Source organism: Theobroma cacao, chromosome 2, assembly GCF_000208745.1.
Source record: "Theobroma cacao cultivar B97-61/B2 chromosome 2, Criollo_cocoa_genome_V2, whole genome shotgun sequence".
Classification (NCBI taxonomy): Eukaryota; Viridiplantae; Streptophyta; class Magnoliopsida; order Malvales; family Malvaceae; genus Theobroma; species Theobroma cacao.
The window spans coordinates 23,513,701-23,528,256 of NC_030851.1; the positions used below are offsets into that span (position 1 = coordinate 23,513,701).

Consider the following 14,556-nt stretch of genomic DNA (forward strand, 5'->3'; position numbering starts at 1 on the left):
CTAAGGGATTCTTGCACTATAGGTCACCCCTCTATTACCCTCTGTATATCCTCCATACGGGTCACCATCACCTCTACAACCCGATTGACTCCCTGTAGGCCTGCCGCCAAATCCTCAATGGTAATACCCCCAGCTGGGTGTCTTTCTACATCACCTGAGGACTGTCTTTCCTCTCGCCTACTCGCAAGAGTATCCACCCTCACCAGCCTAGTGGCCTTGCCACGTCTACCTCGCCCCCTAAGGGTAGATGCCTCTGGCCTAACTGTTAACTCGATAGAAGCATCTTGCTCCCTCATCCGTCTTGAGGCGGCTTGTGTCTTAGACGGTATTCTTACCTAGACAAGAGCAAACATCTATTATTAAACACATTTTATAATCATACTTAAGGCAAAAGGTCGTTTCTAAGATAGGGAATCTATGCTGTCCCTTGGTCATAAAATGTGTCACGGTTCACACTTCACAACTGAAGTTCCCACATAAAGACCCGACTCTCCGCTGGACCAATAAAAGGAAGTCTTAGGACCTAGACAAACCTAGAGCTCCAATACCAATATTGTCACGACCCAAGTTTCGGGCCATGACCGGCGCATGGGCCAAATGGACGTAGTCCACTAAGCCCAAGCAAGCCTAATAATCAGACGTGTTCATCATTCCATCATAAACTGCTTAGTCACATTTCATAACTTAGGGTCAAGATAATATTAAACATTTGCCACTTCATGCTGGCATACAAAACAAGTGTATATACGTTGTCTACAACATGTATCTTAATAATTTACATTAAGTTTGTCTATACATATCAAAAGGAGACTTGATGTCCAGTGGAGAAACTCGACGAATGTACAGCTACTGAATGCGAAGACATCTACCAACAGTCGAGTCTACAAGGGTACCTTGACCTAGTTACCAACGGCCTCGTGATCTGAAAACATTAAGTTGAAAACGGTGAGTATAAACCCAGTGAGTGTACAAGGANGATCTTCTAATAATTTACATTAAATTGTCTATACATATCAAAAGGAGACTTGATGTCCAGTGGAGAAACTCGACGAATGTACAACTACTGAATGGGAAGACATCTACCAACAGTCGAGTCTACAAGGGTACCTTGACCTAGTTACCAACGGCCTCGTGATCTGAAAACATTAAGTTGAAAACGGTGAGTATAAACCCCAGTGAGTGTACAAGGAAGGGAACAAGCAACAAAAAAGGAAAATTTAAAATCATGAAGCACTTGTTTTAAAACAATGCAATTTAGTTTAGTTCTTATTGAAAACCCCTCATTAAACCCTTAAATATTAGTCACTTGGTAATGACGAACCCATACATAACAAATAATTTGAAAAAAATGAAGGCTTCAGTGATACACAAGTAAGTCAAATGCGACAATGAATCTTAGCTGAACGAGAATGCCTTTCCTCTGCAGCGACGTTAGGATTAAGTTCTTAGCCGAACGAGGGTTCCTCAACTGACCGAGGGTTTCTCACCAAACCTACTTATTTTAAACTTAATTCACTTATTCCTTAATGTTGGAAGTCCAAGCTTAACTATAGTACCAAAGAAATGGAAAATGGAGCAGAAACCGAACTAAAAAGGAAACAAAACAGAAAGTTTTTCGCTGTAGCGAGAATGAATCTTGTTGCAGTGAAATTTTGGTCCTAAAACAGAATGTTTCTGGTTGCAGCGAGAAGCTATAGTACCTTTCTTGATGTAGCGAGAATGTGTTTTCGCTGCAGCAAGAACTAAATTGGTGAGGCTCTCAAAAACCCGAAAGTTTCTTGTTGTAGCGAGAATGACTTTCGCTGCAGCCAGAATAGAGCAACATGAACAAGATTTCCATTCCCTTAATAAAAGCAATCCTGCTAAAATGACACCGACAACATGAAACACAGGAAATCCCCGAAGTGCAATGTATCAAATTTCACATACATTTCAATCATATATCATTTTTATGCTCTTTCATTTCATAAGTAAAAATATGCATACATACATAAATAACACCCATATCATCATAATCACACCCAGCTCATGTACATCCCCCCATATTATGCACATAGTCGGTGCCATCACGTGCATCCCCCCACATCGTGCACAATCAGTGCCATCATGTACATCCCCCCACATCGTGCACACGGGCACTATCATCATCCATCTCTCACAGCACCATCATCATCGGCATGTGCATTCCCCCACATCGTGCACACACACGATTATAATCATCATACACAATGTCAACTATCATGCACAACATATATATATATCATCATGATGCAATAGTGCAAGAATCCATAGCAACCGTATATCACAACACAAAACCATTTAGCAAAAGCTTGTTCCCAAGGCACTTATTTTAAGAAAAGTTTGTACAAAATCATTCAAATGTGTGACAAGTACATTATATTCCCAAATAAGTTTTGAAGGCAGTTCACTCACCAGTATATTGTTGAGCCTTTAGCTGACTCTAATTCCCCTAATGATCCAATTGGGGTGATGGGGCTTCGTTAGAACCTACCATCAAATTAACATTACCATAATGTCCACTCATACTTATAAACCCTAAAAGCTATCCCTTAGCAAGCTTTCAATTACCACTTTAAATGGCTATCTATGTTCATTATCTTAATCATTATAAAAGGAATAAACATACTCAACAATAAAACAGCTCATAATCCCAATTACTAGCCATTATTCATAGCTAAAAATCAAGCTTAGTTCATCACTCACCCTAAGGTTTCTTTGTAGTTGAATTCTCTTCTAATAGCTTCCAACAAATGGTTTAATTCTCTTTTTCTCTCTCTAAAATGCCCAACTAGTGAGATAAAGTATGGAAATAAGATTTATCAAGGGTTTTGAAGTGAGAGAGTGAAAGAATACAAATATTCTAATCAAAAGGGCACAAAGGTATGAAAATTAAAGCTAGAGAGAGAAAATTATGAAAGCTCCATATCAAGCTTCCATGGAGGTTGGAAGTAACGTGAATTGAGAGGAGAAGAAGAAGAAGCTGCTGGAATTTCAAGAAGCTGCTAGAAGGAGAAGATATTTATAGCTCAAATTTATCCATTCCCTTGAAATTACGAAAAATGCACTTGACTAGTTAGCTTGTTCTCATGCAACCCTTTTTGCAATCTTTTTACTCTTTTAACACTGAGACCAAGTCCATAATGGTCTAGACATGCTCGGGTTGCAAAACTTTTAAAAGTTTTGATTCGGGGTGCAAAATGACCATTTTGCCCCTATTGTGAAAATTATTATCATTTCTAGTTTTCTTCGTGTTTTCATCATTACACATCATTTATGTGGTCTTATGCCTATTTAGACCTTAAAATATCATAAAACTTTCTTCTGGGAGCTTATTAGAGAAAATGACGAAACTAGCCCTGGCCTATGTTATTGTGTCTATGCCTAGTTACAAGCCTATAGAGGTTAAGGTCTCACAGTCGCGGCGTAGCAAGAAATCCACAACACGAGCCTTGGCGCACTCGAAGCCAAGCCATGGCCTCTTGGATCACGTCAACGTGGACCGTAGTGCATTTAAGGTGTAAGTTGTGACCTCGTGTTTAGTGGGCTACCAATCACAAAAGAAAAAGAAAGAAAGGTAATCACTAGGGCCACAGATCCCCAAAAGGAAGGCCGTGGCCCAATGATAGTAAGAATTTCCAGCCGCAATGCTTGCAAAGCTAGGCCGTAACCTTGCGGTCAGGTCCAACGTGGGTCGTGGTCGTCATTGCCCAATTTCAAGCCATGACCGGCGTAAGGACCCAATAGGCATAGCCCACTAGGCCCTAGCAAGCCTTCCTGTATGAACTTGTACATTAGTCCATGTATCATCCATACTCTCTTTTTAAGATCTATAAATCATAATGTTCAAATAATAACTTCATTAAAATCAATTCATAAAATTTGGGTATATACTCATAATGGTATCATTAATCGAAATATACATAAATAGTTTGCCGAATGATTTTTAGCAAGTTACATCCAGTTTACATGTACACATTTAAAGACTCTGACCGTCAGCAGAGTGACTTTGGGCGTGGGTGCTAACACTTAGTATCATGACAAACCTATCGAGCAATGGATAGGGAGGAGCACCTCGTCCTAGGATCCAGTCACCTTTAGCTCAAAGAACCTAAAACATGAATTTTAAAAACGTGAGTACAAACTCAATGAGTGAACATAGGAAGGGAACAAGCAGTGACAAGGAATGGTTTAGAAAACATGATGCACTTATTTAAAAACAATGCCATTTAGTTTAGTTCTTATTAAAATCCCTCCATTAAACCCTTGGTTGTAAAATCATTTAATGATGAAGGAACCGTATTCAGCATGAAATTGGAAAGAAGGGAAATTTCCAACAATTATCTAAGTAAGGCAGTATAAACAGAATGTTTCTCGTTGCAATAAAATCAATTTACAAATAACGGTAAATTTTCAAGATTCATCATGTGCATCTCACCCAGCTCATGTGCATCCCACCACATCGTGCACATAGTTGGATAGTATCACCATCCATCTCCCTCACCACCGTCATCACCGACAAGTGCACACTCACCCCGCACATGCACGGTTGCATTTGTCACACAATGGTACCATTTATGACATAGTATATATATATATCAACATTATACAAAAACATATGGATTCATCCTTTTACACATTTCACATTTCACAACATCAAACATTTTATAAAAGGCTTGTTCCCAGGAAATTTTAAAGCAAAAACCAATAAAATTCCCAAATGATTCATTGAAACACATAAACATTTCCCCAAAACATTTGAAATGCAAGTTCACTCACCGGTATTTGTTGAACCATTAATCGACTCTAACCTCCCTAATGGTCCGAATGGGGCTGAGGGGCCTTGTTGGAACCTATCACACACAAAAACATCACAGCTAATCCAATTTACATTAATATCACTCCAAAAGCTGTTTCCCAAATCAAGCTTCAATAGCCCTTCCTATCTATCTTCCAATTGCCATTTGATTGGCTAGAAGTAGATAAACAAGTTCAGAAAATAACACAACTCATAATTCTAATTACTAGCCATCATCCACAACTTAAAACTAGTCCTAATTCATCACTCACCATGGTGATTGTAATGAAATTTCTTCCCAAGAGTCCTCAAGCTAACATGAAACCTATCTTTCTCTTTCTACAAAGTTCAGTTGGTGAGAGAAAGTATTGAAAATAGACTGTTAAGGGTTTGTTTAAGGTGAAGGAGTAAAAGAGTATGAAAAACCCTACAATAGGGTGTGTAAAGCATGAAAATTAAGTTTAGTCTGAGAGAGTGATGGAAGCTTGAGAGAAGCTTTCATGGAAGATGAGAGAAACGTGAGATGGGAGGAGGAAGAAGAAGAAGTTGATGGAGATATGTAGAAGCTGCTAGAAAAGATGAGATCTTTATAGTTAAAGCTTATCTAATTTCTCATGCAATTACAATAATGCCCTTAACAAGGCCACTTGTCTTCTTCCTTTTCTTGTGCAATATTTTTACTCTTTTAACATTGGGAAAAGGTCCAAAATCCTATGAAAGAGGTCCTTTAAATAGCCCCAAAAAGTCCTAGCTTCAAAAATCCCATAAACCTATTATTTGTGAAAATTACAGTGAGGGCCGCAGCTCTCAATTTCCAACGCCATGGCGCTCAAAGGTTCTGCCAAATTCTGTTCCTCTAGTGTAGTACTTTCACTTCAACAAAGATTTTGACCACCTTCCCGTCAAAACTGGGCAAAGTGGTAAACATCAAAGTTGTAGCCCTACCTCTTAGATTTCTAATGGTTCAAAAATTATGTCATTTGGACTTTTTTAATGGGAGATATACTTGAAAAACCGAAACATATGCAAATAGAGCAATAGTTTATTGTGCACCTTTCTTCACCAATTGAAATTATTTTTGATCCTACTCCTATAAAAACATAAAATAAATATAAATAACATAAAACTAGCATTGTTAGCCACCATATCAAGGTACGGGGTACTACAGTGGTGCCCCTAAAGGGTAGGCCATGGCCCCCTCTAATGTGAGCTACCAACAATGGACAGCCCACTACCCCATAAACCCTTCATGGGCAGCCAACAATAAGCAGCCTTCCTTTCCCATATAAACCCCCTCCCCCTCATTTTCACACCAGCACAACTACCCCTCCCTTCTCAGAATAAATTTTTTGCACTTTTCACTCTTTTCTTCCTACCCATTACTCTCCATCTTTCCTCTACTCTTCCACTCACCATTGTTCCCTTTTCACCTTAATTCCTCCGTACCCATTACCCACATTTATTTTCTACACTTTTGCTCAAGATTTCAAGTAAGTTTCAATATTTCTTCTATTTATTTATATATTTTTTTTTTATTTTTTTTTATTATTATTTTTTTTAAGAAATATTATTGACTTGCTTCACCTTATTTATTTTGTTGGAAATTTGTGATGGGTGTTAATGATTCTTGAGACATTGTGCTTAGTTATTTTATCGGTATGGTAGATCGTTTAGATTTGTGTTTTAAATTTCAAGGGTAAGTCAAAATTGGGGAATATGGGTAAGTTTCTTGATTTTAAATTTTTTTTTATTTTATGCCTACTAGTTTAGAAATATTGTAATTAGTGGATTTTTACTTTATACTATGGGTATTATTTTATCATGATTAGAAGACATATGGGCTAATATTGTGGGTGGTCTATTATGTTTTCTTGGTACTTTTCTTTTCTTTTGGTTGAGAATTAATTATAGGAAATTTGAGAATGGCACCCAAACGGGCAAGCCAAAATCCTAGTGGTTCGTTTGATCATATTAGATTTGTGTCAGCTGAAGCTGTAGCTAGACATGCAAGTTCTCTTGTAAACAAAATTGCTATACCTGAACGAGGACTAGATCAAGGGTTTACACACCTTGACCTTCAACCAATGATTGATGGCTACCACTGACAAATTTTGTGCCTCGCCAACAGCTACAAATATCCTTCTGGTAAGAGAATTTTATGCTAATGTTGTTGAGGCCACTGATGATTTTGTTTTTGTGCGAGGTAAATTAGTTCCATTCTCGAGCCATGCCATTAATGAATTTTATGAAACTCCTAATATTTAAAATGATGGATATGGTCAATATTTGGCTAAGCATGAGAATTAGGCTGATATCATTAAAATGCTCTGTGATGAGGGTGCTCAATGGTGATTCTTCAACAATGCACCAGTTTCATTCAAGAGGACTGTGATGAAACCAACTTCTAAGATGTGGTTATATTTTGTAGCTTCTAAATTGCTTCCTACTACCCATCTTTGTGATGTTACAAAAGATCGAGCCATCCTTATTCATTCCATCATGACTGAACGCACAATTGATATTGGTCACGTAATTTACAAAGCCATGACTCACACTACATAATCAAAATGTGCAGGCTTGTGGTTCCCTTATCTAATTATAGCTTTGTGCAAGCAAGCTGGTGTAACTTAGGATGCTAGTGAGGAGTTGTTGCAACCCAAACTTCCAATTGATCTCAATCTTATCCTCCGCCAATCCCAAAATTCCACTTGAGGTACTTCTTCTTCTACACACCATCCTTCACCCCCTCGAGTAAGACACCAATAATTGGCAATGACCCAAAGAATTGAGAATCTTGAGCACATAGTTGAGAACCTTGGGCAACAATTTGAGCAACACATGACTTATAAGACCCAAATTAATCAACATATGGACCACGTGTTTCGAGCTTATGGTGTTTTTATGGGAGTGGACATGTCTACTTTTCCACTGGCACCTAATCTTCGTTAGGGTGCAAATGAGGCAGAGGACAATAAGAAAAATTGTAGTACACCATATTTTGATACGGTGGTTAATAAAGTTTACGAATGCCAATTTAGGTTAATTACTGAGTTAAAAAGGGTAATTCAGAAGTGAACCTGTGAAATCTTGATCTCCATAGACACATAACTAGAAGTAAAAGCGATAATGTGGACCAGGGGTAATTTTGTAATTTCTCTTGGTGAGCTCCTACAAGTGGGTTTTTTTATGCTATTAAGGTCTAAATAGGCCTAAGGAATGAATAAATGATGTTTATGATGGTAAATAAATGAAGAAAATAAAAATAATGATAATTTCCATAATAGGGGCAAAATGGTCATTTTGCATCTTAGATCTAAATTTTTATGTTTTCGTGAACTCGAGTATTTCCAGACTATTATGGACCTTGCCCTAGTGCCAAAAGAGTAAAAGGTTGCACAAAGGATGAGAGGAAGACAAAGTCACCATGTTAAGGGCATTTTGGTAATTTAAGTGAGAAATGGATAAACTTTAGATATAAATATCTAAAGCTCTAGCAATTTCCAGCAGCTTCCAACCATTTCTTCTTCCTTTCCCCTCTCATATTTCTTCATCTTCATGGAAGCCTCCCTTAAAGTTTCCATAACTTTCTCTCTTTAGCTTCAGTTTCATGCTTTTGAGCACTTTTTCATAGAACCTTTTGTGCTCTTTCACTCTCTCACCTTAAAACCCTTAAAAAGTCTTACTTCCATCTTCTTCTCACTAGTTGGACATGTAGAGACAGAGAGAGTGATTTCCCTTGTTAGCTTGAAGAATTTGGAAAGAGAATTCAACTACAAAAACCATTAAGGTGAGTATAAGTTAGTGTTAAATTTTTGTGAGACTTTGACCTTTATAGACTCGTAAAGGGAAGTATACGTGATACCTTGATCAGGGGTAATTTCATCATTTCCTTAGTAAGCCCATAAAAGTAAGATTCTTAAACAATATTATGGCCTAAGTAGGCCTAAGGTATAAATGGATGGTGAAATTAGGGGTAAAATGGAAAGAAAACCAAAATTTTGATGATTTTCACGGTAGGGGCAAAATGGTCATTTTTCACCGCAGATTAAAAATTTTAAGTTTTTATGAACCCGAGCATGTTAGACCATTATGGACCTTGTCCCAGTTTCAAAAGAGCAAAAAGATTGCATAAAAGATTTGAGGAGGGTTAATTTGGTAATTTCAAGGGAATGGATAAGATTGGCTATAAATATCTTTCTTCCAATAGCTTTTTCTCCCATTTTCCAATAGCTTGTCTTCCTCTTCTTCTTCTCTTTCACATTGCTTCCAACCTCCATGGAAGCTTGATATGCAGCTTGCATGATTTTCTCTCTCTAGCTTTAGTTGTCAAACCCTGCTTTGTAAAATAATTATAATGCCATTCACATGCTCGATAGAATGTTTGTATATTTAGGAAGTTCGAGAAATCGTTAAAAGACGATATTGCCCCTAATGGTATCATTAAGTCGATTAAGCCTCGAACTAGTTCAAATAGGAATTTTAAGGTGAAATTAAGAGTTTCACAGTTCAGGGATGACTCAAAACGGTAATTAGGAGTTCGAGGATCAATTCGGAGTCAAACCGAAATTTTCACTATCTAGGGGCAAAATTGTAATTTTTTCACTAGCGGATAAAATTTGAGATTTTGAGAGAATTTAGATCACATTTGACAAATTGGAGAATGGTATGAGTATAAGGGATGAAAAGTATGTCTATGGGCAATTTTTCAGTTTTTGGGGCAAAAATATAATTTTTGATTTTTACGGGGGCAAAAGTGTAAATTTCAAAAATTACTACACCAGGACTTTGGATAAGTTTGAGAATTTTATCTAAGTTATGGATATTTTAAGGAATAATGTGTGGTGGAGATTTAAAGCTTAAAAGATAAGAATTTAAAAAATGGACCAATAATGTAGTGACATGTGGCAAGTTTAGATTATTATATTATTTAACTATAAAAATCAGCCCACACCACCATTTTCTCTTCATTATGGCCGGCCATAGCAAGAAAACAAAGGGGAAAAGAAAAACAAAAACCTAGGGGGAGAAATTCAAGGAAAAATTGGTGAAAATTCAAGGAAACAAGTGACCAAAGGTAAAATTTCTTGATTTTGACTTGTGCTTTACCTTTCCCATGCATTTCCCATCATTTTCCATGGTTGAATCATGTGATTTGAGGATGAATTCAATTCTGGAAAAATGGGTTAGGAGAGAGAAACTTGTTAGATTAATTTGATTTTAAGTTATGTTAGTGTTTTAAGTTAGTTTAGCATATTTAGGAACAAAACAACAAGAAAAGAATTTATTTTCCTCCATTACCATTATTGGCCGAATTTTCTAGGGGAATATTGGCTGATGATCTTGATGTTTATTTGAGGAATTATGATGAATAATGATGAATTATGAGTCTAGAAAAATAATGGAAATTTTCGGAGCAAAAATACGAATTTTTACCCATTAGGGGTATTTTCGTAATTTGCTATCGGGACTGATAATTTGCACCACACTGAGGGACATTAAGTCAATTTGGGTGCAATTGAGGTATAGAAACTGAAAAAAATTAATTTGAGATTAAATTGGACGCGTTAGTAATTTAATCGGGTAATAGGCCGAATTAGGTTAGCACCGCATTTAAGCGGTAGTCGGATAAGTTGCATGTCATATCATGCATATATACCGAGCCTGAATTGATTTTATAATGGTCAAGCATTGATGTGGTGAATTATGTATTGTACATTGTGGATAGGTGGTGAGCAAATTACACTGGTAAAAGTACAGAAATTGTGCTTGAAGACTGGGATTAGGAGTACATCGACTCCTAGAACTGTGAGTGGACAACTTATCGTCTTAAATATCTAGAGTTATTATACTTGTTTGATGCTTTTATTGAATGGTGAGTTTAAATTATAAAATATTATGTTTTCCAATTAAAATGTTTTTTAATAAAAATGAGATTTATACTGGTTTTGAAATCAAATATTGTTTTGGGAAAATTGAGTATATGGAGACTGTGTTGAAATTTATGATTTTATATGTTATTGAAATTGTGGCTTATGACACTATGGTAGCATGATGGCTAAATTTTTGGGGTTGGCATGAAATATATGAACAGTTTTGGATTGGTCTCGGTAGACTGGATTAAATTTTATTCGCCATATTATGCTACTGGAAATTTTATGGGTCTGGTGGTATATTAAACGGTCACTGCAGTGGTGGGGGTTTCCGTGGACTGCCTATGAGAGGGGCACGGTAACTCAATTATATACTTACCTCCGGGGGGAGATGTTGGGTGAAGTATCTCCTGAGGTATGATTTGAGTGCACCTCACGTTCGGGCCACCACGTGAGAGTGAGACTCAGCCAACGCCAAGGAACGGCTGTGTGTCAGATGTGAAAACATGTTTATGGGTATGGGTCATTGAACAGCCTTGGCGGTCTCAGTGGGATACCTTGACGAAGGTACCCGCGAGAATGATTTTGGCAGGGGCCAAGTTTAAGAAAATTCATAAGTCGGGGAAATTTTGATGAAAAGAAATTATTTGGTATAGATTGAAACGAATTTTGTGTTATGAACATTATTGAGATATAACGTTTTTATATTGTCTCCATCTACTCGGCTTTAGATGCTTTTGATGGTAATTGTTTACTCACTGGGATTATTTAATCTCACCCCTCTTCCTATCCATTTTTCAGGCTCAGGACAGTTTGTTGATAGTTGATTAAGACGAGAATTAATCTCGGAGTTGCATCATAGGAAGTAAGGGTTCGTAGCTCTACACCTTCTTGGTTAGTTGGGGGCCCACGTGTCACTGTAAACGAAATTTCATACTTTAATTATCTTTATTACTATATGAATAAATTTATTTTACTCTTACGCTACAAAAGTTATTTTAGGAAGACTTTGAAAATATTGTGTTTTAAGAAAATAGAATATTTTATTTAATGTTTTTATTATATTCAAATAGCTATAATTTTACTTTAAACGAATGTTTTAGACTTCAAAATTTAATTTAAATCATGAAATATGTGTTTCCACTTACATATTACATTTTTTCGGATTTCGAAATTTCAAAAAAAAAATGACGAAAATGCCCCAGTGAGCTAGAAAATAATATTTTTATTGTTTTGAGTTGGAAACAACTTATGATTTCTTGAAATGCGAGATTTAATAACTGTCGCTCACCGGGGAGATGCGGAAGTTGATGCTAAGCCTTGCGGGGTTTCGATCGGCATTCGGGGTAATGAGTGCTTATCGGGACGTCGCGGCGGTTGTCACGGGCCCGATGGGAGTTCCGGGTCGTGACAATTATGTTGGTATCAGAGCATGGTTTAAAGATCAAAGATTTTGATTTTAAAGCTTTGGATTTCAAAGTTTTTGATTTTAAAGTTGTTTTAAGAAATCCACACTGACACTGCGTGGCCCAAGTTAAGTTAAGTTAAGTAAGTCAAGTTAAGTTAGGTTATATCGAGTTAGTTGCATATAGAATTTAAAGTCATCTAAGTCTATTCCATTTCTTATTGTAGAGTACCATGCCTCCTCGACGTGGGCGTCCACCTCTCTATAGGTCAGTAGGGAGGGGAAGAGGCCGTGCTAGACTTAGTCAGCCAGATCCCGTGGAAAGGGAGTCTGCTGCACCTACTTTTCGAGCAGCACCTGCTGTTGAGCCTACTGAGATTCCTCCACCTCCTCCACCACCTACTGCTACTCCTGGTGTTCATGCCATGTCTCTTGAGGCAGTCCAGGCATTAGCAGCTTTTCTTAATGTCATTATGGGCCAAGCTCAAGCTGGTCGAGTCCCTCATACTGTTCCCCCAGCAGTATCTCCAGTGCCACCACCACCACCTCTTGTTCCACCACCAGTGCCAGATGTCTCCATTTCCAAAAAGCTTAAGGAAGCTAGGCAGCTGGGTTGCACTTCTTTTGTTGGTGATTTGGATGCAACCGCAGCTAAAGATTGGATTACTCAGGTAACGGAGACATTTGTGGATATGAAATTGGATGATGATATGAAGTTAATGGTGGCCACAAGATTACTAGAGAAGAGGGCTCGTACATGGTGGAGCTCGGTAAAATCACGTTCCATTACTTCGTTGACTTGGATAGACTTCCTACAAGAATTCGACGGTCAATACTACACCTACTTTCATCAAAAAGAGAAGAAGAGAGAATTCCTAAGTTTACAACAAGGGAATTTAACCATAGAAGAGTACGAGGCTCGTTTTAACGAGCTGATGTCATATGTGCCAGACCTGGTGAAGTCTGAGCAAGATCAAGCTAGTTATTTTGAAGAAGGGCTCCGTAACGAGATCAGAGAGAGGATGACTGTGACAGGCCGGGAGCCTCATAAAGAAGTTGTACAGATGGCTTTAAGGGCCGAAAAACTCACGAATGAAAATCGGAGAATGCGAGCTGAGTTTGCAAAGAGGAGAAACCCGAATGTATCCTCTAGTCAACTGCCCAAAAGAGGTAAGGACACATTTACTTCTGAGAGTACTGTTTCTGTTCCGGTGATATCTCCTCGACCCCCACTTTCACAGTTACAGCAGAGACCTCCGAGATTTAGTAGGTCTGGGATGAGTAGTACTTCCGAGAAGAGTTTTGGAGGTTTAAATAAATGCGAAAAATGTGGGAGATATCATGTTGGGGAGTGTTGGGGCATAAGATGCTTTCATTGTGACCAGCCGGGCCACATTAGGAGTGACTGCCCACAGTTAGGACGGGCTACAGTAGCTGCTCCATCCCCACTAACTCATACGGATATGCAGAGGAGAGATTCCTCTGGAGTACACCCGAGGCAGGGGGTAACTGTACGATCTGAAATGGGTAGCAACACCCCAGCACAACCACCTTTGAGGCCATTGACTCGTTCTTCAACAAGAGTTTTCGCTGTAACGGAAGATGAAGCACGAGTCCGATCTGGAGAAAGTGAGTGAAAAGTTAGACGAAGGTGTAAAATAGTGATAGGGGATGTAAATACCAAGTGATGGACGTGTAAATAAAGGTTTCAAGAATAATATAGTAAATGAGTTCATATGGAATATGGTTGTAAGAATTTCTTACTATATTGTGGAAATTAGAACTCAAAAATACTTGAGGTATACAAAGTTCAAATGAACTTAAATCTTAAGCAATAAATTGATGTCGAAATACAAGAAGGATACAAAGCAATATAGAGGCACGAAAGATGATTAAGGACAAAGGGATGACTCTGAGGAATTATGATACTGCATCGTATGCGATGATTAAATCAAGATAGATCTTGGATGCATAAATGGGATTATAAAGCATATACACATATGTGGGGTTGATATTGTGATTAACTAAAATAAAGAATGATTTTTAGTGAATTAAGATTCCCTATAAAGGAGATAACAGGAGAAGTTGAGCATCGAATAAAAGATAATACCCCGCCTTTTCTTTGAGTTAATAAGTGAAATTTTGAGGACAAAATTTTATTTTAAGGGGGGTAGTGTTGTCAAACCCTGCTTTGTAAAATAATTATAATATCATTCACATGCTCGATAGAATGTTTGTATATTTAGGAAGTTCGAGAAATCGTTAAAAGACGATATTGCCCCTAATGGTATCATTAAGTCGATTAAGCCTCGAACTAGTTCAAATAGGAATTTTAAGGTGAAATTAAGAGTTTCACAGTTCAGGGATGACTCAAAATGGTAATTAGGAGTTCGAGGATCAATTCGGAGTCAAATTGAAATTTTCACTATATAGGGGTAAAATTGTAATTTTTCCATCTGCGGACA

The 14,556-nt window shown here is 37.6% G+C and overlaps 1 protein-coding gene and 1 long non-coding RNA gene across 2 annotated transcripts; one reads left to right on the forward strand and one right to left on the reverse strand.

Moving 5' to 3' along the window:
• Positions 3,958 to 5,290, reverse strand: LOC108660881. The gene is made up of 3 exons (XR_001926580.1): positions 5,089 to 5,290; positions 4,798 to 4,871; positions 3,958 to 4,129 (listed from the first exon to the last, which is right to left on the reverse strand). It is a non-coding gene; the product is annotated as an uncharacterized LOC108660881 (long non-coding RNA).
• LOC108660580 lies at positions 11,599 to 13,944 on the forward strand. The gene is made up of 2 exons (XM_018114706.1): positions 11,599 to 11,605; positions 12,319 to 13,944. Exon 2 carries the CDS (start codon positions 12,325 to 12,327, stop codon positions 13,726 to 13,728), a length of 1,404 nt encoding a protein of 467 aa, XP_017970195.1. The 5' UTR covers positions 11,599 to 11,605; positions 12,319 to 12,324; the 3' UTR covers positions 13,729 to 13,944.